At 42.5% G+C, this 27,711-nt stretch overlaps 1 protein-coding gene across 1 annotated transcript in view; it reads right to left on the bottom strand.

Annotated features, from left to right (window-relative positions):
- LOC120044595 (phospholipid phosphatase-related protein type 5-like) overlaps positions 1 to 21,228 on the bottom strand; it is a 32,594-nt gene extending 11,366 nt beyond the window's left edge. The window contains exon 1 of the mRNA XM_038989266.1: positions 21,025 to 21,228. Within this exon, the coding sequence (XP_038845194.1) occupies positions 21,025 to 21,228 (204 nt within the window). The remainder of the gene's footprint in view (positions 1 to 21,024) is intronic.
- Positions 21,229 to 27,711: the final 6,483 nt, after the last annotated feature.

The following is a 27,711-nucleotide window of genomic DNA, read 5'->3' on the forward strand; positions in this document are numbered from 1 at the left end:
ACAACACAGCACTGGAGCAGGACCATTGTTCCTCAGATAGGGCTTATTAACACACACACACACACACACACACACACACACACACACACACACACACACACACAGGGCTACAGATGCTCAGCGAACTGAAACACACCGCTCTGGTCCAACAGCTGACTCTGTTAAGATGAGTGTGTGGGGAAATGGAAGGCTGACAATTCCAATCCCATAAACAGATGCATTATGGTACATGGTATACCACCTCTACTGCTATTGTGTTTGTTTGTTTGTTTGTTTGTTTGTTTGTTTGTTTGTATCTGTCATCACCTACAGTGGAATCTGACCTGAATCACCTCAACATACACTGGGCTTTAGATAGGTCTACCATGTAGGGTACATGTCACAGTGGATTGAGTTGATTATCCTCTGGTGCTGAGAGAATAAGCTACAGCCTACAACACTATGAATGGTACATAAAGGAAGTGTTAAGGGCCTTGGCGACTTGGAGTTAGAGCCCATCTAGTACATACAGTAGTGGCTGGGATTGTATAGTGTATACAGTATCATGTTAATATGAAGAGGATCCAGGCTGTACCACATCTCCACAGAGGGTTTGAACAGCTGGCCAGGCTGGGGATTGTTAAAACCATTTGTTCAACATGAACCGTTACAAGAGGGAACAAGCACTATCGCGGTTGAATGAAATCAGTAAACGCGCGTTCATGCACGAACGCACGCACACACACACACTTCAATTAACTAATGTGTGAGTGCACTTCATGGACATTGATAGCTATAGCTCTCTGATTTGAAGGGAAAATAACTGTTTTCAACGCACTTATTTCAGTGTAAACAGCTGAACTTCGCTGTTTCTATGGTTGACATGTATGGTTAATCCTTCTGGCTGTTTTCGGTTTACTATGTTCTAATGCTGTGATTTCTATAGTCTTACCAACCATAACCCTTTAGTCTTGTGTTACATCACTCTTGTCTTACCCACTCCTTCCTCCCTCATGTCTTTTTCTATGTCAGTCAACCAACAGGGAAAGTAGGTTAGGATTTCTCTCTCCCTTTCTCTCGTTGTACTTCCCCTCCATTCTTGAACTCTTTCATTTCATGCTCTCTTTTCCCAAAATCTCCTCTGTTAAATCCCTCTAAATTCCCTGTCGCCAGCCAAACAGCTAAGCCACAGCTGCAGATGAGGAACAGAGTCTGTCTTTAGTGTAAAAAGCACAGAGATGCAGGAAGAGAGGCAAAAGAGAGGAGCGAAATGAAGAGGGAGGAACCGAGAGAAGGAGAGCAGAAGCTGAAGAGAGTGAGAATGAGTGTGTAAAACAGAATTGGATGATGCTGCTAACTGGTCTCTGGGGTGTTGAGTGAAGCATGTCCCTCTGCCAGGACCACTGAGGTGTCTCTGCTTTCTGCCTGAGCGTAAAGGGATCAGTCATCCGTGCTGTGGAGCTGTGACTGACGAGTTCACTCTAATCACATTGCACAAGCGGGTGTATGTCTTCAGCTGTCATATACAGTACTATACATAAAGCTATACATGAAGCTATAAATGAAGCTATACTATAAGCTATACATAAACTATACTATAAGCTATACTATAAGCTATACATAAACTATAATATAAGCTATACATAAACTATACTATAAGCTATACTATAAGCTATACATAAACTATAATATAAGCTATACATAAACTATACCATAAACTATACTATAAGCTATACATAAACTATACTATAAGATATACATAAACTATACCATAAACTACCATAAACTATACTATTCACTATACCACAAACTATACCATAAACGATACATAAACTATACTATAATTATACTATTCACTATACCATAAACTATACATAAACTATACCACACACTATACTATATTTATACTATTCACTATACCATAAACAATACATAAACTATACCATAAACTATACTATAATTATACTATTCACTAAACCATAAACTATACATACACTATACCATAAACTAAACCATAAACTATACATAAACTATACTATAATTATACTATTCACTATACCATAAACTATACATAAACTATACTATATTTATACTATTCACTATAACATAAACTATACATAAACTATACCATAAACTATACTATAATTATACTATTCACTATACCATAACCTATACCATAAACTATGCATAAACTATACCATAAACCATACATACACTATACCATAAATTATACATAAACTATACATAAACTATACCATAAACCATACATACACTATATATAAACTATACCCACTCTCAGAGAGAAAGTAATGCAAATAAAGAGAGCAAGAGCAAAAGAGAGAGAAACAGTAGAGAGCAAGAGAACCAGATCAGAAAAGAGATAGAAAGAAGCGATAAAGGGATAGAGTGAATCGTTTGATGGTGCGATCAGTGTATCGGCTCTGATCGAGCTCAGTAAAGTGATTATCAATGCGGTCAGTCATATTAATCGTTGTGATTGTGTTGAGTGAGTGGGACTGTGAAGCTGCTTGTAAATTGGACTGCTGCACGGATACCAAACAGATATAGCACCACTCTGAAAGCTGGGTATTACCATGGTAACCACTTCACAGTGGTTAAACTAGACACTGTCATTCTCCTTACAATAATAGGCGACAACCTCTCTTTTTCTTAATGGTGTGTACTATGTACCTTCACTTCAACCCCTCTCTACTAGATCTATTGTGTTTTTCTCTTAAGGAGGTCAAGGAAAGTCCTACTCTCCCACCATCTCTGTCTGTGCCTCCACACAATCTTTCTCTATCCCCTCCCTGTATTTCATCATCTGGTACTCTTCTCACCTTTCTCAATTTGTCATTTCACCCTTGGCACTCCTCCTTTACCCCCTCCCCCTTCCCCTCTGCATCCCTCCCTTACCCCCTCCTCCTCTGCACCCCTCCTTTACCCTCTCCTCCTCCTCTGCACCCCTCTCTTAACCCCTCCTCCCCATCGACACCCCTCCTTCCCTGAAGCAGTACACAGCGGCCCCAGCGACAACAGTGACTCTTTCTAGACACATATGGTCCCATGACAGAGAAGAAACACAGCCAACACGTCCCCCTGGAGACCACCCTGCCATCTGCATCTGTGTGTGTGTATGCGCTCATTTGCACTCCAGATGTCCTTCATTTGATCCTTTCTTACTTTCTGGACCCAAATTTCAAATTTCAGTATGTATCACTATGATTAAAAGGTAGTCAAATAATTCTTATAGAATTACTCTTATAGAATTTCCACGTGGGTGAGGATATTGGACATTTTACTTACATTTTATTGGATAACACTTTGTTTTTAACCAGGACAGAATAATTTATAACTTACTTTTTCTGACATAATATAGGCAAATCAGATCCCCTTATTGTATGGGACACTTTTAAAAGGTGCATTTAGAGGCCATGTAATTCAATACTCATCTTTAAAACAAAAGCAATTTATGTCAAAAGAACTCATATTATCAAAGGAAATAGAGGGACCAACAGTACAGATAGATAGCAATAAAAACTGTGCCATAGAGGCACAGAATATGTTAGAGAAAAAACTAAAAGAAATGGAGGAACTTATTCAAGAAAGATCCCCGCTCCCGCTCTCCCTCTCTGGCGCTCTAGGGCGCCAGGCTGCCTTTCATTACGCACACCTGTCACCATCATTACGCAAATCATTGGACTCACCTGGACTCTTTCACTTTGTTGATTGCCTCCTTATTTTTGTCTGCTCCCCCATTTTATCCCTGTGTCAGCATTATTGTCGTTATGCGTTCATGTCCAGACGCTGTCCTGTCCTGTTCCATGTCCGTTGCTATTAAATGTTCACTCCCTGTACCTGCTTCTCGTCTCTACCAGCGTCGATCCTTACAAAAGTACTCATTTCAGACTCCTCCATCTCCACTAATCGAAGTTAATTGTAAGGATTTTTTTGTTTTATTAATAATGTAAAATTAACAGCTGTACAGAAAGACTCATGTGACGGCCAAATTACAGATGAGGAACCTCTTGATGCAACTAAAGCGTTTAAGTCTGGGAAAACTCCAGGACTGGATGCCATACCAGTTGAGGTATACCAAAGCTTTTTTGATGTACTCTGAGGACTGTTATTTGCATGTTTTAACCACTCCTATAAAAATGGTAGATTATTAGATACTCAACAAGAAGGTCTGATTTCATTATTACTGAAACAGGACCCACGTGGTAAATATAAAAATCCAGTCCATAAAAAAAATTGGAGGCCCCTTACACTTCAGTGTTGTGATGCAAAAATTCAAGCAAAATTCATAGTGCATAGAATTCTGAAGTTGTTGTTGGATATTATTCATCCTAATCAGACAGTTTTTTTTACATGGACCATACATTGGAGATAATATAAGACAAGTACTGGAAACAATAGAACACCATGAAAAATCTGGGAAACCAGGACTGGTATTCATGGATGATTTTGAAAAGGCTTTTGATAAAGTACGACTGGAAATGATATATAAATGCCTGGAATATTTACATGTTGGAAAATCTCGTATACAATGTGTTAAAGTTATGCATTAATTTTTTTTATTTCACCTTTATTTAACCAGGTAGGCCAGTTGAGAACAAGTTCTCATTTACAACTGCGGCCTGGCCAAGATAAAGCTATATACAGTCTATATACAGTGTGTGCAAACGGCGTGAGGAGGTAAGGCAATAAATAGGCCATAGTAGCGAAGTAATTACAATTTAGCATATTAACACTGGAGTGATAGATGTGCAGATGATGATGTGCAAGTAGAAATACTGGTGTTCAAAAGAGCAAAAAATTAAATAAAACCAATATGGGGATGAGGTAGGTAGATTGGATGGGCTATTTTCAGATGGGCTGTGTAAAGCTGCAGTGATCGGTAAACTGCTTAGATAGCTGATGCTTAAAGTTAGTTTGGGAGATAAAAGTCTCCAACTTCAGCGATATTTGCAATTCGTTCCAGTCATTGGCAGCAGAGAACTGGAAGGAAAGGCGGCCAAATGAGGTGTTGGCTTTGGGGATGACCAGTGAGATATACCTGCTGGAGCGCGTGCTACGGTGGGTGTTGCTATGGTGACCAGTGAGCTGAGATAAGGCGAAGCTTTACCTAGCAAAGACTTACAGATGACCTGGAGCCAGTGGGTCTGGCGACGAATATGTTGCGAGGGCCAGCCGACAAGAGCATACAGGTCGCAGTGGTGGGTGGTATATAGGGCTTTGGTGACAAAACGGATGGCACTGTGATAGACCGCATCCAGTTTGCTGAGTAGAGTGTTGGAGGCTATTTTGTAAATGACATCGTCGAAGTCGAGGATTGGTAGGATAGTCAGTTTTACGAGGGTATGTTTGGCAGCGTGAGTGAAGGAAGATTTGTTGCAAAATAGGAAGCCGATTCAAGATTTAATTTTGGATTGGAGATGCTTAATATGAGTCTGGAAGGAGAGTTTAGAGTCTAGCCAGACAGCTAGGTATTTGTAGTTGTTCACATATTCTAAGTCAGAACCGTCCAGAGTAGTGATGCTAGTCGGGCGGGCGAGTGCGGGCAGCGATCGGTTGAAAAGCATGCATTTAGTTTTACTAGCGTTTAAGAGCAGTTGGAGGCCACGGAAGGAGTGTTGTATGGGATTGAAGCTCGTTTGGAGGTTTGTTAACACAGTGTCCAAAGAAGGGCCAGATGTATACAGAATGGTGTTGTCTGCATAGCGGTGGATCAAGGAATCACCCGCAGCAAGAGCGACATCATTGATATATAAAGAGAAAAGAGTCGGCCCGAGAATTGAACCCTGTGGTACCCCCATAGAGACTGCCAGAGGTCCGGACAACAGGCTCTCCGATTTGACACACTGAACTCTATCTGAGATGTAGTTGGTGAACCAGGCGAGGTAGTCATTTGAGAAGCCAAGGTTGTTGAGTCTGCCGATAAGAATAAGGTGATTGACAGAGTCGAAAGCCTTGGCCAAGTCGATGAAGACGGCTGCACAGTACTGTCTTTTATCGATGGCGGTTATGATATCATTTAGTACCTTGAGCGTGGCTGAGGTGCACCCGTGACCAGCTCGGGAAATCGGATTGCACAGCGGAGAAGGTACGGTGGGATTCGAAATGGTCGTGATCTGTTTGTTAACTTGGTTTTTGAAGACTTTAGAAAGGCAGGGCAGGATGGATATAGATCTATAACAGTTTGGGTCTAGAGTGTCACCCACTTTGAAGAGGGGGATGACCGCGGCAGATTTCCAATCTTTAGGGATCTCGGACTATACGAAAGAGAGGTTGAACAGACCGGTAATAGGGGATGCAACAATGGTGGCGAATAATTTTAGAAAGAGAGGGTCCAGATTGTCTAGCCCAGCTGATTTGTACGGGTCCAGGTTTTGCAGCTCTTTCAGAACATCTGCTATCTGGATTTGGGTGAAGGAGAAGCTGGAGAGGCTTGGGCAAGTAGCTGCGGGGGATGCGGAGCTGTTGGCCGGGGTTGGGGTAGCCAGGAGGAAAGCATGGCCAACCGTAGAGAAATGCTTATTGAAATTCTCGATTATCATGGATTTATCGGTGGTGACAGTGTTTCCTAGCCTCAGTGTAGTGGGCAGCTGGGAGGAAGTGCTCTTATTCTCCATGGACTTTACAGTGTCCCAAAACTTTTTGGAGTTAGAGCTACAGGATGCAAATTTCTGTTTGAAAAAGCTAGTCTTTGTGTAACGGATGTGAAATGGCTAGCTAGTTAGCGGGTACACGCTAGTAGCGTTTCAATCAGTTACGTCACTTGCTCTGAAACCTATTAGTAGTGTTGCCCCTTGCTCTGCAAGGGCCGCGGCTTTTGTGGAGCGATGGGTAACAACGCTTCGTGGGTGTCAGTTGTTGATGTGTGCAGAGGGTCCCTGGTTCGTGCCCGAGGTCGGGGCGAGGGGACGTACTAAAGTTATACTGTTACATTGGTGCCGTGACCCGGATCACTGGTTGCTGCGGAAAAGGAGGAGGTTGAAAGGGGGGTGAGTGTAACGGATGTGAAATGGCTAGCTAGTTAGCGGGTACGCGCTAGTAGCGTTTCAATCAGTTACGTCACTTGCTCTGAAACCTATTAGTAGTGTTGCCCCTTGCTCTGCAAGGGCCGCGGCTTTTGTGGAGCGATGGGTAACGACGCTTCGTGGGTGTCAGTTGTTGATGTGTGCAGAGGGTCCCTGGTTCGCGCCCGAGGTCGGGCCGAGGGGACGTACTAAAGTTATACTGTTACATTTGCTTTCCTAACTGACTGTGCGTATTGGTTCCTGACTTCCCTGAAAAGTTGCTATTCGATGCTAGTCCAGTCCGCCACAGGATGTTTTTGTGCTGGCTGAGGGCAGTCAGGTCTGAAGTGAACCAAGGGCTGTATCTGTTCTTAGTTCAATTTTTTTTTGAAAGGGGCATGCTTATTTAAGATGGTAGTGGTATAGATAGTATAGTAAGATGGTATAGTAATTCTAGGTCTAAAATAGTTAATATTGGCTACTTTTCATGAAGTATTAAACTGTCAAGAGGAGTAAAACAAGGTTGTACACTATTGGCATATCTATTTATTACGGCCATCAAAATGTTATCTATTAAAATCTGATCCAACAATAATATCAAGGGCCTAGAAATCCAGGGCTTAAAAACAAAGGTGTCATTGTACGCTGATGATTCATGTTTTCTTTAAAATCCACAATTTGGATCCTTCCACAGCCTCATAGATGATCTAGATCAGTGGTCACCAGCCTTTTCTGAGTCAAGATCACTTTCGCAGTCAAAAAGCAAGCTGAGATCTACTGCTCAGATTGTTTTTTTTTTACATTAACCTCACACAAACAGTTTTGTAGGAATGAGGTTTGGGCAGTAGGCCCAAAGCCTAATACATTATCACAGCATATTGGCTACATGATTGGCCTGCCAATATTGTTAATCAGACCATATTATATTTCAAAACTCGAGCTTTGATAACAAAATAGATCAGGATGTTTAGCACTTGTGAGGCACTGTGGAGCATGAATTGAAATAATTAGCTTTTTTTATTTTACTGGACTGATGGTACCTGCATCTGATGGTCAACGAGGTCAAATCACGACGTCAGTGATCTTCAGGTTGAAAAGTTGGAGCTCTAGAAAGATGCTGAGTTTCCGACTTGGAATTCCCGAGTTGGATGACCGTTCAACACGATCCTTCCTTTCCTCCGGTGAGACTGACCAGAGAGAGGGGACACCGTCTTCCACCTGATGGCGAAACTCGAGTCACACCGCATCTGCCTCATGCACAAATTCATGTTGTTCCTATGACCAGAGAAAGTTAAATATTCCTTTATTTTAAAATCGACACGACAAGCTGCTAATAATAATAAAACGCAGGGCTATCGATACTTGGCTACTCATTCATTGCAGCTGGAGCCCGAGTGGAAGTACAGAGAAGCACGTTTTGTAATAGTGTTGAATATAAACTTAAAACATGAACTCACTCATAAAAATAGCAGCTCTTTGCTGTATTCATTTACAGTCTCTCTGTGGTCATGGTTTTAAAAGTTATTAAATCTTACATAGGTTAGTAGCCTTTAAACTTGGCTGTGGCCAGGGTCATGGAAGCTCTGTAGCCACGGTGATTTGAGCTATCCGATTGGGCAGCGCAGTAGGTGCACTCGATTTAGTCACAGATTTGCCGGTCCGCCGGGTAGGCGGAGTTTGTCTCATGGGAACACTTTGCTTACCCGGTGCGCAGGACTTTTGAATCAAGTGCACCTATCAGCAACAGCTCAACACAATTTTTAAAAAGGAGCGCAAGCCTTTATCGTTCGTTGGCTTTTTTACAGAAATATTTGGTGATCAACTAGGAATTGAAGATTGAAGTCTTGAAGATCAACCAGTGATCGACTGGTCGGCGACCACTGATCTAGATAATTTTTTCTAACCTCTCTGGATTAAAACCAAATTATGATAAACATACCATATTACGTATTGGATCACTAAAAAATAAAACTTTTACATTACCCTGTAGTTTACCAATAAAATGGTCTGACGGTGAAGTGGACATTCTCGGTATTCATATCCCGAAAGAAAGAAAAGATCTCACTACAATACATTTTAATAAAAAGTTATCAAAAATAGATAAGATCTTGGTCCATGGAAAGGAAAATACCTGTCTTTGTGGAATAATCACCCTGATGAACTCTTTATTCATATCTCAGTTTATATATTTTCTTATTGCCTTGCCTACACCCAGCCACTTGTTTTTTAAATAATATCTGCAAAAAATATTCATTTTATTTGAAATAGCAAGCCAGATAAAATTAAGCAGGACTATTTATATAATGAATATGAATTCGGCGGGCAGAAATGATTAAACATGAAAGCATTAGACCTCTCACTAAAGGCTTCAGTCATACAAAATTTATACTTAAATCCAAACTGGTTCTCTAGCAGATTAGTACGAATGTCTCACCCCATGCTCAATAATGGCCTTTTTCCCTTTATTCAGATTACAACCTCTCACTTTCGGTTATTTGAAAATGAAATAATCTCCATAATATCTCTATTTTAAAACAAGCCATAGAAAGTTGGTTGCATTTTGAGTTTAATCCACCAGAACAGACAGAACAAATGTTACAACAAATATGATGGTTCAACTCAAATATACAAATTGATTAAAATATATATATATATATATATATATATATATATATATATATATATATATATATATATATATAAATACATTTTTTAAATGTTTAAAAACGTTATAGTTTTTGTAAGATATATCATAAATAGGACCGGTGGAGTTATGTCACACATGCAGCTATCAAAAATATATGGAAATGTCTGCTCTACTCAAAATTACAACCAACTAATTACAGCCTTACCACAAAAATGGAAGAGGCAAGTGGAAGGGGAAAAAGTAAGGAACTTGTCTGTCGGCCCTGCATTAAATACCAAAATGGGTTAAGAAAAATGTGATAAATAAAAAGTATACCAGTTTCATTTAAGGACCACATTTTTGAAAGCTGTGCCATATAGATTGCAAAATAGTTGGAAAGAGATTTTCGATGTACCGATTCCATTGGCACTTGGTTCATGGGTTAGGGTTAGGGTAACCCAAAATTGGGTTAGGGTTAGGCTAACCCAAAATTACGCTGGATTCAAAACACAAGAGTTTTTCAATTCAAACAATTATACACAATTCTTTCAACCAATATAATGTTATATACAGTTGAAGTCGGAAGTTTACATACACCTTAGCCAAATACGTTTAAACTCAGTATTTCACAATTCCTGACATTTAATCCTAGTAAAAATTCCCTGTTTTAGGTCAGTTAGGATCACCACTATATTTTAAGAATGTGAAATGTCAGAATAAAAGTAGAGAGAATGATTTATTTCAGCTTTTATTTCTTTCATCACGTTCCCAGTGGGTCAGAAGTTTACATACACTCAATTTAATATTTGGTAGCATTGCCTTTAAATTGTTAAACTTGGGTCAAACGTTTTGTGTAGCCTTCCACAAGCTTCCCACAATAAGTTGGGTGAATTTTGGCTCATTCTTACTGACAGAGCTGATGTAACTGAGTCAGGTTTGTAGGCCTCCTTGCTCGCACATGCTTTTTCAGTTCTGCCCACAAATTTTCTAATGGGATTGAGGTCAGGGCTTTGTGATGGCCACTCCAATACCTTGACCTTGTTGTCCTTAAGCCAGTTTGCTACAACTTTGGAAGTATGCTTGGGGTCATTGTCCATTTGGAAGACCCATTTCCGACCAAACTTTAACTTCCTGACTGATGTCTTCAGATGTTGCTTCAATGTATCCACATAATTGTCCCTGCCTCATGATGCCATCTATTTTGTGAAGTGCACCAGTCCCTCCTGCAGCAAAGCACCCCCACAACATGATGCTGCCATCTCCATGTTTCACAGTTGAGATGGTGTTCTTCGGCTGGCAAGCCTCCCCCTTTTTCCTCCAAACATAACGATGGTCATTATGGCCAAACAGTTCTATCAGACCAGAGGACATTTCTCCATAAAGTATGATCTTTGTCCCCGTGTGCAGTTGCAAACCGTAGTCTGTCTTTTTTATGGCGGATTTGGAGCAGTGGCTTCTTCCTTGCTGAGCAGCCTTTCAGGTTATGTCGATATAGGACTCGTTTTACTGTGGATATAGATACTTTTGTACCTGTTTCCTCCAGCATCTTCACAAGGTCCTTTGCTGTTGTTCTGGGATTGATTTGCACTTTTGATTAATTGATTTGCACCAAAGTACGTTCATCTCTAGGAGACAGAACGCGTCTCCTTCCTGAGCGGTATGACAGCTGCGTGGTCCCATGGTGTTTATACTTGAGCACTATTGTTTGTACAGATGAACGTGGTACCTTCAGACGTTTGGAAATTTCTCCCAAGGATGAACCAGACTTGTGGAGGTCTACAATTCTTTTTGAGGTCTTGGCTGATTTTCCCATGATGTCAAGCAAAGAGGCACTGAGTTTGAAGGTAGGCCTTGAAATACATCCACAGGTACACCTCCAATTGACTCAAATTATGTTAATTAGCCTATCAGAAGCTTCTAAAGCCATGACATAATTTTCTGGAATTTTCCAAGCTGTTTAAAGGCACAGTCAACTTATTGTATGTAAACGTCTGACCCACTGGAATTGTGATACAATGATTTATAAGTGAAATAATCTGTCTGTAAACAATTGTTGGAAAAATTACTTGTGTCATGCACAAAGCAGATTTTCTAACAGACTTGACAAAACTATAGTTTGTTAACAAGAAATGTGTGGAGTGGTTGAAAAACTAGTTTTAATGACTCCAACCTAAGTGTAAGTAAACTTCTGACTTCATCTGTATATGAGGGATACAACCATCCCAGCTCTGCAAATTTTGCTGCGAAGAGACAGAATTATTAGATAAATAGTTTTGGTACTGTCCATATGTAGCTTGTTTTTGGTTGCAGGTTCAGAAATGGCTGATGAATTGCAATACCTGGAGCTAACTCCGCAAATAGCACCGCTGGGTGATTTAAAAGTCATAGTCAGTAGATCAATATAGTAATACTCTCAGCAAAAAAATGTATCTTTAATTTACTATCTGTAGAAACTATGAGAATAGAAAGGTTCAGAACTTTTGTGAAACAGCACAGTGGAAAAAATATGTGGCAAGATACCCCATTATCACAAAGCAAAAGCAGGTTTTTAGACATTTTTGTTAATGTATGATTATTTATTTTGTATCACATTTACATAAGAATTCAGACCCTTTACTCAGTACTTTGTTGAAGCACCTTTGGCAGTGATTACAACATCGAGTCTTCTAGGGTATGACTCTACAAGCTTTGCACACCTGTATTTGGGGAGTTTCTCCCATTCTTCTCTGCAGATCCTCTTAAGCTCTGTCAGGTTGGATGGGGAGAGTTGCTGCACAGCTATTTTCAGGATTCTCCAGTGATGTTCGATCAGGTTCAAGTCCGGGCTCTGGCTGGGCCACTCAAGGACATTCAGATACTCGTCCCGAAGCCACTCCTGCGTTGTCTTGGCTGTGTTCTTAGGGTCGTTGTCCTGTTGGAAGGTGAATCTTCATCCTCAGTCTGAGGTCCTGAGCACTCTGGAACAGGTTTTCATCAAGGATCGTTCTGTAATTTTCTCTGTTCATCTTTGCCTCGATCCTGACTAGTCTCCCAGTCCCTGCTGTTGGAAAACATCCCCACAGCATGATGCTGCAACCACCATGCTTCACCGTAGGGATGGTGCCAGATTTCCTCCAGACGTGACGCTTGGCATTAAGGCCAAAGATTCTTGTTTCTCATCTTCTGAGAGTCTTTATGTGCCTATTGGCAAACTCCAAGCCGTCTGTCATGTATATTTTTACTGAGGAGTGGCTTCCGTCTGGCCACTTTACCATAAAGGCCTGATTGGTGGAGGGCTGCAGACGATGGTTGTCCTTCTGGAAGGTTCTCCCATCTCCACAGAGGAACTCCAGAGCTCTGTCAGATTGACCATCAGGTTCTTGGTCACCTCCCTGACCAAGGTCCTTCTCCCCCGATTGCTCAGTTTGGCCGGGCGGCCAGCTCTAGGAAGAGTCTTGGTGAATCCAAACTTCTTCCATTTAAGAATGATGGAGGCCACTGTGTTCTTGGAGACCTTCAAGGCTGCAGACATTTTTTGGTACCATTACCCAGATCTGTGCTTCGATGCAATCCTGTCTCGGAGCTCTACGGACAATACCTTCGACCTCATGGCTTGGTTTTTGCTCTGACATGAACTGTCAACTGTGGGACCTTATATAGACAGGTGTGTGCCTTTCCAAATCATGTCCAATCAATTTAATTTACCACAGGTGGACTCCAATCAAGTTGTAGAAACATCTCAAGGATGATCAATGCAAACAGGATGCACCTGAGCTCAATTTTGAGTCTCATAGCAAAGGTTCTGAATACTTCTGAAAATTCTAAAAATCAATTTTAGAATAAGGCTATAACGTAACTTAACGTGGAAAAACACCAGCCTCATCGTCAACAGCGAAGAGGCGACTCCGGGATGCTGGCCTTCTAGGCAGAGTTCCTCTGTCCTCTGTCCAGTGTCTGTGTTATTTTGCCCATCTTAATCTTTTATTTTTATTGGCCAGTCTGAGATATGGCTTTTTCTTTGCAACTCTGCCTAGAAGGCCAACATCCTGCAGTCGCCTCTTCACTGTTGACGTTGAGACTGGTGTTTTGCGGGTACTATTTAATGAAGCTGCCAGTTGAAGACTTGTGAGGTGTCTGTTTCTCAAACTAGACACACTAATGTACTTGTCCTCTTGTTCAGTTGTGCCCCGGGGCCTCCCACTCCTCTTTCTATTCTGGTTAGTGCTAGTTTGCGCTGTTCTGCGAAGGGAGTAGTACACAGCGTTGTACAAGATCTTCAGTCTCTTGGCAATTTCTCGCATGGAATAGCCTTCATTTCTCAGAACAAGAATAGACTGACGAGTTTCAGAAGAATGTTCTTTGTTTCTGGACATTTTGAGGCTGTAATCAAACCCACAAATGCTGATGCTCCAGATACTCAACTAGTCTATAGAAGGCCAGTTTTATTGCGTCTTTAATCAGAACAACAGTTTTCAGCTGTGCTAACATAATTGCAAAAGGGTTTTCTAATGAACAATTAGCCTTTAAAAATGATAAACTTGGATTAACTAACACAACGTGCCATTGGAACACAGGAGTGATGGTTGCTGATAATGGGCCTCTGTACACCTATGTAGATATTCCATAATAAAATCAGCCGTTTCCAGCTACAATAGTCACTTACAACATTAACAATGTCTACACTGTATTTCTGATAAATTTGATGTTATTTTAATGGACAAATTTTTTTGCTTTTCTTTCAAAAACAAGGACATTTCTAAGTGACCCCAAACTTTTTAACGGTAGTGTATATATTTACTAAAAATATATATGGGGGATTGGAAATTATGCAGACAATTACATTGATGGAAGCCACAATCTATCTGCATTATTAAAGCTGATCTACCCCACCCCCACCCCTCCCAGCCTCTGAGCAGCAGGGAGACGCAGGAGAGAAAACATCTTCTCTGGGTTAAATTGCAATCATCTGCGTGGTAATTAGAATGCTCGCTTACGAGCAAAGACTCCCGTCAGCTCCGAGACGAGAGGTGTTAATTGGGAGGCGAGACATGGAGGGTGAGGAGGGGTGAGGAAGGGTGAGGAGAGCAAAGTCAGCTGACAGGGTATGGGACACCTGAAACTTTTCTGTCTGCCAGTTGGATCATGTGCATGAGATCTCACTTCGACTTGGCCTGATGGAACTGTACTGAACAAGCAGTTCTAGAGCTCACCCATAGAGCTGGCATCTAACGCCATTTCTAAAAGCTAACTGTTAATAAGAGATGACATCTTAGAGCCCTTATTACTTTGATGTCACTAAAGTAAGGGTATAGATAAGAAATTACATGGTAATGGTAACTGGTAACTCTTATCCAGGTTTCCCCAACTGGCAAGCCTGTGCAAATTCGGCCCCTTTTCTGACAAAACAAAGTATGTTTTTTTATTAAATTTGTGTTATTTATCATTTTCATTGTTGGACATAAAATACTGTACAAACACCAGGAAATCAACTCCAAGTGATTTTAATTTCGGAAATCTGTTCCAAGTATTCCCAAGCATAACAGAGAGGCACGTGATCGTATACAAATGTAAGTAAGGTTTGAAATTATTATGTTTTAGTCAAATATTAATTCTGTTTGGGCTTCTTGCAGTTCATTTGCAGTCTACAAATTATTTGTAGTTATGTTCCGACCCCACGACCATCCACTCAAGAAAAAAACATTGCCCATGGTTAAATCTAGTTGACGATCCCTGCTCTAGTCTATTTTAAACACATTAGTCCCAAAACTCTCGCTTCTCTTCCATTAGAGCTACCTGTCATCCCCATTACCCTTTCCTGATATGAAGAGACTGGATGGGCAGACGTGCTATGGTATGAGCCTATTTGCTAGCAAAACCAAGGACTGCTAGTGTGAATTCCTCAGGTTCCTGTTAGATTCAGCCTCTCCTCAATGAGACACATAATGGGCACTAACCAGATCGTTTCCATCTGTTCTGTCCTCTCAGATAACTGTTGGAGTAGAAGAGGATGATTTGCCCTGGTAGAGTATTGGGATTCACCCCAGATGCAGTATTTCTCTCATAGGCCTACAATATAGTATATGCTGGAAAAGTATTCTCTGGTGAGCAGGTTTGGTAGGCCAAGTGGTAGTCCATTAAGGCTGAAGTGAGAGGGCAGGTTAAGCAGAGGATCCATCTCTTTATCTAGGTAGAGATTTTGATGGGGGGAATTGATAAAGGACTCTTGGGGATGATGTGTCAGATCTCACTACATCTCTGCATGACAATGTAGACACACACATACACACACTCATCAACTGTCAGATAGAATCTACTATAAGACATGTTCTCTCAGATCAGCCCGCTCCTCCGCACACGCCACTGGCTTCCAGTCGAAGCTCGCATCCCCTACAAGACCATGGTGCTTACCCACGGACCAGCAAGAAGAACTGCCCCTCCCTACCTTCAGGCTGTGCTCAAACCCTACACTACAATCCAAGCACTTCTGCCACCTCAGGTCTCTTGGCCCTCCCACCCCTATGGGGGGCAGCTCCCGCTCAGCCCAGTCCAAGCTCTTCTCTGTCCTGGCACCCCAATGGTGGAACCAGCTTCCCCATGAAGCTAGGACAGCAGAGTCCCTGCACATCTTTCGAAAACATTCGAAACCCTGCCTCTTCAAACATTTTCTTAAACAGCACTTGACCCCGCCTTTCTAGCTCTGACTCTACTGATAGCTACGTTATGGAGGAAAGTGTTAATTTTTATGCCTGTGATATGTGATTGTCCCACCTATCTATCTTAAGATGAATGCACTAACTGTAAGTCGCCAATTGACTAAAATGTAAAATGTAATTAAGTCTCAGACCTACTTCTAAGATTCCCTACAAATAAACCAAACTGAAGTGTGTGTGTGCATGCGCTTGCTTGCATTTGTGTGACGATCTGCGTGTGGAGCGGGGGCCACAGTAACTGCAAATGCAGCAACAGCCTTGGGGTAAAAGCCCACAGTATCCTACTGGATGGAATGTATTAATAAATAAATAAATGCAGCTGTCTTTTTAAAGTTCACTTGTTTTTCTGGAATAATTCAGTTGACACACACACACACACACACACACACACACACACACACACACACACACACACACACACACACACACACACACACACACACACACACACACACACACACACACACACACACAAACAAAAGCAGTGTTTTTGAGATAACATTGAATCAAAAGCCAGCATCAGAATGACGTCACTCCAGCTGAATGTAAACTCCATGGGGTCTGGCTCCCTGCAGGGATTCAGCTCTGCTTCTGTGTAAAGCAGAGTTTCCCAACCCTGGTCCTCCGGTACACCCAACAGTACACATTTCTATTGCAACCCTGGACAAGCACACCTGATTCAACTTGTCAACTAATCATCAAGCCCTAGATGAATTGAATGAGATGTGTTTGTCAAAGGGCCACAGCAAAAATGTGTACTGTTGGAGTTGGAAAACACTGGTGTAGAGCATACTGTCATCTTGAGTGGCGCAGTGGTCTAAGGCACTGCACCTTAGTGCCAGAGGCGTCACTACAGACCCTGGTTCGATCCCGGCTGTATCACAACTGGCCGTCATCGGGAATCCCATAGGGCGGTGCACAATTGCCCCAGTGTCATTTGGGTTAGGGGAAGGTTTGGCCGGGGTAGGCTGTCATTGTAAAATATGAATTTGTTCTTAACTTACTTGCCTAGTAAAATAAAAAATACAAATAAATGACCTCAACATGATAACACTGGTATAGAGGTTCCTATCATTACCTCAGTGTGATAACACTGGCGTAGAGGTTCCTGTCATTATCTCAGCGTGATAAGAGGTTCCTGTCATTACCTCAGCGTAATAACACTGGTATAGAGGTTCCTGTCATTATCTCAGCATGATAACACTGGTGTAGAGGTTCCTGTCATTATCTCAGCATGATAACACTGGTGTAGAGGTTCCTGTCATTACCTCAGTGTGATAACACTGGTGTAGAGGTTCCTGTCATTATCTCAGCATGATAACACTGGTGTAGAGGATCATGTCATTACCTCAGCGTGATAACACTGGTGTAGAGGATCCTATCATTACCTCAGTGTGATAACACTAGTGTAGAGGTTCCTGTCAATATCTCAGCATGATAACACTGGTGTAGAGGTTCCTGTCATTACCTCAGCGTGATAACACTGGTATAGAGGTTCCTGTCAATATCTCAGCATGATAACACTGGTGTAGAGGTTCCTGTCATTACCTCAGCGTGATAACACTGGTATAGAGGTTCCTGTCAATATCTCAGCATGATAACACTGGTGTAGAGGTTCCTGTCAATATCTCAGCATGATAACACTAGTGTAGAGGTTCCTGTCAATATCTCAGCATGATAACACTGGTGTAGAGGTTCCTGTCATTACCTCAGCGTGATAACACTGGTATAGAGGTTCCCGTCATTACCTCAGCGTGATAACACTAGTGTAGAGGTACCTGTCATTACCTCAGCGTGATAAAACTGGTGTAGAGGTTCCTATCATTACCTCAGTGTGATAACACTTGTTAAGAGGTTCCTGTCATTATCTCAGCATGATAACACTGGTGTAGAGGATCATGTCATTACCTCAGCGTGATAACACTGGTGTAGAGATTCCTGTCATTATCTCAGCATGATAACACTGGTGTAGAGGATCATGTCATTACCTCAGCATGATAACACTGGTGTAGAGGATCATGTCATTATCTCAGCATGATAACACTGGTGTAGAGGATCATGTCATTACCTCAGCATGATAACACTGGTGTAGAGGATCATGTCATTACCTCAGCGTGATAACACTGGTGTAGAGGATCATGTCATTACCTCAGTGTGATAACACTGGTGTAGAGGTTCCTATCATTATCTCAGCATGATAACACTGGTGTAGAGGTTCCTGTCATTATCTCAGCATGATAACACTGGTGTAGAGGTTCCTGTCATTATCTCAGCATGATAACACTGGTGTAGAGGTTCCTGTCATTATCTCAGCATGATAACACTGGTGTAGAGGATCATGTCATTATCTCAGCATGATAACACTGGTGTAGAGGATCATGTCATTACCTCAGTGTGATAACACTGGTGTAGAGGTTCCTGTCATTACCTCAGTGTGATAACACTGGTGTAGAGGATCATGTCATTATCTCAGCATGATAACACTGGTGTAGAGGATCATGTCATTATCTCAGCATGATAACACTGGTGTAGAGGATCATGTCATTATCTCAGCATGATAACACTGGTGTAGAGGATCATGTCATTACCTCAGTGTGATAACACTGGTGTAGAGGTTCCTGTCATTACCTCAGTGTGATAACACTGGTGTAAAGGATCCTGTCATTACCTCAGCGTGATAACACTGGTGTAGAGGTTCCTGTCATTATCTCAGCATGATAACACTGGTGTAAAGGATCATGTCATTATCTCAGCGTGATAACACTGGTGTAGAGGATCATGTCATTACCTCAGCGTGATAACACTGGTGTAAAGGATCCTGTCATTACCTCAGCGTGATAACACTGGTGTAGAGGATCATGTCATTACCTCAGCGTGATAACACTGGTGTAAAGGATCCTGTCATTACCTCAGCGTGATATCAACTGCTGCCCATTCATCATCCACCCTCACAATTGTTTTTCACACTTTTTCCTAGATCACTCACACCCCCTTTCTAGTAGAGCCCACTGGATGCTGACACTACATCATCACGATGTCATTTCTACAAATACTAGGTCTAACCACTGGACTGGTGACCACCACAGACACTCGGGACAAAGTTCCAACACGGTGTTGTACATAAAACAGCTATGAGATCTGTGACCGTATCACTGTACAGGGCCATCATACAGTAGTACTTCATACATAATGCAGCATTCTGAGAAAAGGGGTCAATTATCAACAAGCACCAACTGAAAAGTCACAGACGAGGCGTGAAAGTGGCCAAACAAAGTTCCCTCTTTGGTCTGTGTGGATACTGTTGGCCTCTAAGCAGGGGAATGGCTCCTAATGCAGAGCTGAGGTGTCAAAGGATGACTGACTACTTTAATTAGGAAAGAGGGGACCCCTGGGAAGATGAGTGAGGAGGATAGTGCCAACTACTAGCCCTGGAGGACTGGCACTGACCCAAATACCAACAAGCAAAGGTAAAGGACTGACTGGTGCACTGTACTGTAGCTGTTGGGAAAAGGGATCAAATGCCTCTAGACTAGAGTCAACAACAAAATGACAGAGGTACTATAGGCGGGAGGTGTCATGAATATGCCTGCCCACTGGTTACGTGTTTGGCCCCTGTCAGTTAAGGTCAGGTCGGGTTTTGGCTGTGCTCTGATGCAGTGAAATGAGGCTTGACCCAGGTCAAATCTTGGTTAATGCACTTTAAAGCTGTTGTGGTCTTTCATTGTGTAGACTGAGGTGGTTTTCAGCTAAGGCCGATATTGTCTGTTGTCTGAAACAAGGAAGCAGGCTTGGCCTGTGTTGTTCAGTGCCAGGTGCTCCATGTTTTACGCCCACTGAATCTCTCACACTGACAGCTCCACAACATTGGTACCCTTCCATCCACATTACCATCTCTTTTCTATCCACCATCTCTGTGGTTCTTTGTCTCTCTTTATTGTCTCTCATCTTCTCACATCTCCATTCAATTGACCTTTCTGTCTATTTCTCTGTCTCTTTCAAATAAAACCCACTGACCGTATCACCCTCACAGCCTCTAAAACGTTGCTGTTTCCATGTTCTTTTCTCACTCTCTCGCCAATCGTTTCGCCGACTCTGTTTGTTTCCATTATATCTTTACGTGGTGTGACTATCTTCACCCAATCTCTATTTATATCTATCCATACTCAGCTTTCTCCACAAGCCTGAGCTCTCCTCCCTGGCTGACCACACACACACACACACACACACACACACACACACACACACACACACACACACACACACACACACACACACACACACACACACACACACACACACACACACACACACACACACACACACACACACACACACACACCTTTCTGTGACAGGCTCTGAAATGGAGGGAGGGGGCTCCACGTGGCTCACCAATCTGTTCACCATGTCTGTCATAAAGCAGAGATGCACTGGAGATGCTTTGACTCACCAAATGACAGACAGGATCCAACATTCAGACAAATGATGAATGGTAATATACAGAACCATAGCCCCTCTCCTACGAGACACAAACAAACATATAGGATCGGGTAAACATACAAAACACATCCAGGTACTCAAACACACCCCCTTGGAATACCACACATACATGCACTCATGCTCTCACTTCCCACACTGACAAGTTGTCTTCATCGACCAGAGCCCCCCCCCCCCCCCCCCCACACACACAGGATTACCCACATGGTCTTACCGTGAAGCAGGGGATGCCTGTAACCAGTGAGTAGACCAGCAGTGGGGGTATCTTGCTGGTTTCATCCGGGCCGGGGTAGGGCTTGGAGAACGTCTTGTCGTAGCAGAAGAAGCCCTGGATGTGCACGGGGAACGTGTCTGTGTACTCAAAGTAGTACGCCAGGAGAACCGTCCCTGCCATGATCACCAGCTGGAAATAGAACATGATCCCCGCGTTAGGCAAGAAGAGGAGGTGGCGGAGGAGAGGAAGGAGGGAGAGTCAAGTCCCGGTTCCCCTCATCCACGGAGAGAGGCATAGGAGTGATGGGAGCGAGAGAGAGGTCCGGTGAAGAGATCAATAGAGGGAGAGAGCACCTACTGTAAGCCTGACCAGTGCAGCGGGAGACAGAGAGAGAGTGGAGTGTGTGAGAGAGAGAGAGAGAGAGAGAGAGAGAGAGAGAGAGAGAGAGAGAGAGAGAGAGAGAGAGAGAGAGAAAGAGAGAGAGAGAGAGAGAGAGAGAGAGAGAGAGAGAGAGAGAGAGAGAGAGAGAGAGAGAGAGAGAGAGAGAGAGAGAAAGAGAGAGAGAGAGAGAGAGAGAGAGAGAGAGAGAGAGAGAGAGAGAGAGAGAAAGCTGGAGGAAGAGAGAGCGAGAGAAGGGAGCATCTACAGGGGAGAGGAGGAAGATGGAATAAAGACAGAATAAATAGAATTCTACTGCAACATGAAGAGAGAAAACAAAGAATATCAGAGAGCGAAAGAGAGACTGGGAGTGAGGAGGGTGAAAAGAGTGTGAGATAGAGGGAGAGGGAGAGGGGGAACTGCTTGCATTGGTATCGGTGCCGGCGCGCCTGAGTCTACTACAGAGGAGCAGTGGGTGTATTTTTGGATGCTGTGTATGAAGAGTAGTGTGAATGTGATCATAAGCATCCTCCAAACCAGTTATATATCTTCCCACATCTTGAATAGACCAAAATATACTTTTCCATTACTTTTTGTATCACATGGAATATACACTGTACAGTAGGATGGTGGAATGGAGCTGCATCTAACTTTGTAACTCAAATACCCACAATACATCTTAGCTGTATGGCCTCGTTTATCAGGGAAGTGAAGGGATAGTAATAGCCCCTTTACTTCCACTTAGCTAGGGACATGGTGCTGGATGAGGGGACATGTTTCAGCTTCACACTCCCTTAGGATATTATCTGTGCTCCATCTCCCTCTGACCATAGACACTGCAGACATCTGCGACACACACACACACACACACACACACACACACACACACACACACACACACACACACACACACACACACACACACACACACACACACACACACACACACACACACACACACACACACACACACACACACACACTAGGGTACTCAGATATATATATATATATTTTGTCTTCACTCTCTCTACCCTCCCTTGAGAGAGAGACATGTTATGCCATGTGCGGTTGTCATGGTGAAGAATATAACGGTAGAGATGAGTTCACAATATTGTGCAATTTCATTTCCTCTCAGCAGGATTTATGATTGCATAAAGTGTGGAGGTATATTGTCCTCATTCAGAATGATTCAAGGGAGATCATTGTAAGAGTAATGAAGAGTAATGATGATCAGCAGCATCACTGAAAGATACATAAGAGCTAAACATAACCTCATATACTTTATAATTGCCTTATATTAAATTATACTGTTTATTAACTGTATGTTCTATCCTGACAATTAGTATGCGGAGTAGGTTTATGTTTAAGTAACACATCTGCAATAATGTAGGCTATTCCAAATACAACATTATCTTATCAACAATGATACCCAAAGCCCCTGATTTATCACATCCCAAGCTAATGTTATTCTCTCATTGTGTATCTTTATCCCCAACAGCCTGGAGAGAAACAGAAATATTTTGAAGTAGGAGTGAGTCATATCATTTTCCCGTATCATTATTTTACATATGATCTGGGAGGGATTTGGGTTGGATTTGAATCATTACATTCTGAGAACTGTCCATCTGACAGTAATACATTTTAAAGATGTCTGAGAAAATGTATGGCATTGTGTTATTAGCAGTACATCGTTCAAAAAGACACAGTACAGTACAGCAGTGAGGACATTATTCCCATTCAGGTGCCCTCTTGTCCAAATCCAGTTGTGGGTTTGTTGTTTTTTGTGCCAGTCTCACTTTCATCTGACTCGTTGGACCGGTGATGTTCAGACTCATTATTTACACCATGACACCTCCTCAACCTCCCTCTGCTGCTCTCTCTCTGTCTCTCTCTTCCTCCCTCTCTCACACTCAATCACTGTCTACAGTATCTCTCTCTCTCTCAAGCACACCAATGTGCTTGTATCTGACTGGTCCAGCTGTGCTGCTGTCAGAACTCATGTCAACCAATCCCTGGTCAGTCATAATTCCTAACCTGTGATTGGATGGTCACAATGTGAAACATGGCAGTACTGTTTACAATGTGGGCCGGTCCCTTTTAATATCAACCAGTATGAAAAAAATCCTTTAAAGGGGCAGAATAGTAAAAAAATTAAATAAAAATTCAAAGAAATATTTCCACTCTATGAGGTCAAAATAACACTGAAATTGTGAAAATGATAATGCACTTATTGTGTAAGAGCTGTTTTTTTAAAAATCATGGAATTTCAGCCTGTTCAGTTGGGATGATGTTTTTTTTCTACAGGAAATGATGGTTCCTCTAGCCTGGAGGAAGAACTTGCCCACTGCAGAGTGACAGGCGCCTCTCCTCCTCTATTCTAAAATCATTAAGTGTTAATTGACGTGGAGCTAGCTGAGGACCACCCGCAGAGCGCAGCGCCCAGCGCCCAACACCTGTCCAACTAGAAAGCTCTTCCTTTATTCTTAGTCACACACTTCTGGGTCGGGGCCAGGGACTATCTAATGTGATGATGAATGTTAAAACAGTTTGTCCTCTTCATTTTCTTCAAGGTAATTTAAGTTATTAAGCATGTTTCATAAGACTGAATAGTTTAACAGATCTACATTTGGAACTATTCTGTTTCCGAGCCTAAGCAAGTGGACATTCGCTCAGGTATCCTGACTGTGGTTATACAGTTATACAACTATGTTCTCCTGATCAGGTGTTTTGCAGGGAGTATTGTGCTAGCTAGTCCCACTTTAGAGCGCTGTTATGTGTTGTTTGTGGTGGAATCGTTTCAAAATGACCTGCATCCCTCGCAGAGAGATACTTTCTTGCTTGGGATCTTGCATTGTTAGCACTCAAACACAGGGGGAGATAATTGTCATTACCTTCAATGACCACAGTTTGAGTAGCAGTCGTGACACCAACACTGCTGAACACAGTTACCCTGCTGTTCACCTTTGCAACAAAGGCTGGCATGTCATACACATCCTCACAGCATCAGTATTCAAAATGACACAGACAGGAAGCAATTTTGCCCTTTTCTGAAATGACTGTTCCACCTCCTTGCTTAAGTATGACATTAGGAATTTCACATTGTGTGTGTATCTTTTCCTTTCAACATGTCACATTTTATGTCCTGTCTTTCTTAATTTCCCTCAAATCTTAACCTTTACCTTCCCCTCTCTCAACCCCCTGATTCACCTCCTAAAACGATCTTTCGCTCTTTTTCCCCTCAGTCTCCCCTCAGGATTTATTGTTCTCCACGTCTCCTCCACTCGTATTTTCCCAGCTGTTCTCTAACATTAAATGTTTTAACTCTGGTGAATATTTCATAGCTGTACATCTGTGTTTACAAGTTCAGGACAGACCAGAAAGACATAAAGTACTTGAAGACACCATTTAGACTACGCCACTAAACTCAGGGAATACTCCATCACTCTCACCACAAGCTTCCAGATAAAACATTTATCATAATCCTAACTCTACATCCTAATCCTAATCCTTGGGTGTAATCCTAAATCTTTTCTTTTGTCCCTTTCATTTAAAAAAATTATTGTAATCCATGTTCCCTATAATACTGATACAAGAACTCAGATCTCAGATCAAGACTGGGTTGGTAAGGGCACGCTGTTGACACTGAATGTAAAAAACATTAGGAACACCTTACTAATACTGAGTCGCACATCCTTTTGCCCTCAGAAAGCCTTGATTCGTTGGAGCATGGACTCTACAAAGTGTTGAAAGGGTTCCACAGGGAAACTGGCCCATTTTGACACCAAGTTGTGCTTCCCACAGTTGTGTCAAGTTGGCTGGATGTTATTTGGGTGGTGGACCATTCTTGGTACACACGAGAAATGGTTGAGCGTGAAAAACCCAGCAGCCCTGCAGTTCTTGACACACTCAAACTGGCACGCCTGGCACCTACTACCATACCTGGTTCAAAGGCACTTAAATATTTTGTCTTGCCCATTCACCCTCTGAATGGCACACATACACAATTAATGTCTCAAGGCTTAAAAATCCTTCTGTAGCCTGTCTCCTCCCCTTCATCTACACTGATTAAAGTGGGTTTAACAAGAGGCATCGATAAGGGATCATAGCTTTCACCTGGATTCACCTGGTCAGTCTACAGTATGTCACGGAAAGAGCAGGTGTTCCTAATGTTCCTAATGTACACTCAGTGTATCTCCCTAAAGAGTACATAATATACTATTCCTGACCTGTGTGCCTGCCATTCATGTGTAAGCAGACCTGTAAACAACATATGTCATGTATGTTAAATTATGTTTTATGAATGTTATGGGGGATGAAAGATGTAGGATCTTAATTTGAGCCCGTTTTCTGCAGCAGGAAAATAATCCTGCAGCAACAGAAAATGTGAATCATTATGTGGACATTTTTGTAGGGGTTGATGCATTTTTCGAGAGAAAATAAATTCTGACATTTCTAAGTGGAAATGACAATCTTTAGAAGCCTTTTTAAATCTCAAATACGCTTTGCAAGTTTTAATTTCCTGCTGTGCAGAAAAATTCTCAGCAACAAAAGAATGAGGAAATTAAGATCCTACATCTGTAGAGATGCAGTTTGCTTTTCAAAGTGCTTTTCTCTGCCTCCATGTATGATGCATTCTCTCGCTCCATCTTACAGTACACGGTCTAACCTTACTCCATCACTCCAAGCTCTGCTGACAGACCTCACCCCCCACTGAGAGGACAACTTTGCAGATGGACTCCCATGCTGAGTGGACAAGCCTGTGTAGCGTGATGCTCACCACCACTGACCACCATACTCTAACACAGGGTCAGCTGAAATATTTGTACATAGCTTTGTCTCAACGTACAGTCTGTTTTTCTCAGGAGGAACAGCCATGTACCTTTGTGCTGCTAAAGCAGTGTACTCTGAAAGAGCAGTTTTGTGTTTTGCTGGGTGGGGTGTGCGGGTTCAGATGGAGAGCTGGGCACGTCAAACACACACTGTCCATTAAGAGCCCCCAACAGCCTTCCACTCTACTGCCATCACACACGCTACACTGAACCGCCCAGACATGACAGGAGACATGGGGAGAGAGGAGGGGGAATGCAGGGAACAGGTGCAGGACTGGGGGTGGTGGTGGTAGCAGCAGAAGTCCCCTCTCTCCCCCCTCCACAGTCACAAAAATAACATTCACTGAGGACCAGGTCCAACGGTGAGGGTAGAGGGCACAATAACAGATGATTTTATGATTCACTAAGTGTGTAGATTAAAGAAAATTCCCTTCAACTTGCTTACCTTACCCTATGTGCATACAAGTGTTTGTGTGTGTGTTGGTGTGTGCTGAATCGCATGTTGAGCTGGGAGGCTCCTCTGTAACTGACTGTAAAGTGCCCTCCACACTATAAGACACGATGCAACAACACAGAGACAGTTATCACTGGCATCCTCAGTCTAAGGAGTTGGTGCTGCCCTCATTACATACAACTTACTATACTCTTATTGTGTGTCAACAACCAAATCTCTCCTAGGTAGATGTTGCCATCCATGCAGCTGACAGCAGGTCAGTGTTAATTATAGCTCAGCTACAGACTACAGTAGAGTTGGCAGGGCTGTGGTCTAATCCTGATCTCAGGCCTGTGCCAGACAAACAGGTGAGCTGAATGGAGATAGATTGATTGAAGAAAAATATACGCTTAATTTTCTTCAATCCTTCTCTCTCTTTCTCTTCATTTCTTTCATAAGATCCATCTCAACATCTATCAGACTCACATGTCGAATAGCTAGCAACATTAGAGATAATATGTTTTGCTATTTCTGCCAGCCAGAAGCTGATCATGTGACTATTTGACAGCGCAGAAAATAGTCAATAGAAACGTGTGTGTGTGAGAGAGTGTGAGAGAGTGTGAGAGAGTGTGAGAGAGTGTGAGTGTGAGAGAGTGTGAGAGAGTGTGAGAGAGTGTGAGTGTGAGAGAGTGTGAGAGAGTGTGAGAGAGTGTGAGTGTGAGAGAGTGTGAGTGTGAGAGAGAAAGAGACAGAGACAGAGAGAGAAACAGAGACAGAGAGAAAGAGAGAGAGACAGAGAGAGAGTGTGAAAGCATGAGAGAGCAAAATAACGGAGATGGAGGAGGAAAAATAGATGGATGAGGAGGGATGGGAGATTAAATGAACAAGAAGTACGTCTCACTGTGCATTGTTGGGGCTGTACAGATCCCAGTGGTGGGAGGAAGAAAGGAAAGCAGAGGAAGAGGAGGTGTACAAGGATGGAGGGAGGAAAGAGAGGAAGGGATGGCGGGGGAGTGGAGGGGACAGGAAAAGAGAAAGGTTGAGAGG

Source organism: Salvelinus namaycush, chromosome 3 (assembly GCF_016432855.1).
Source record: "Salvelinus namaycush isolate Seneca chromosome 3, SaNama_1.0, whole genome shotgun sequence".
In the NCBI taxonomy this organism is placed as follows: Eukaryota; Metazoa; Chordata; class Actinopteri; order Salmoniformes; family Salmonidae; genus Salvelinus; species Salvelinus namaycush.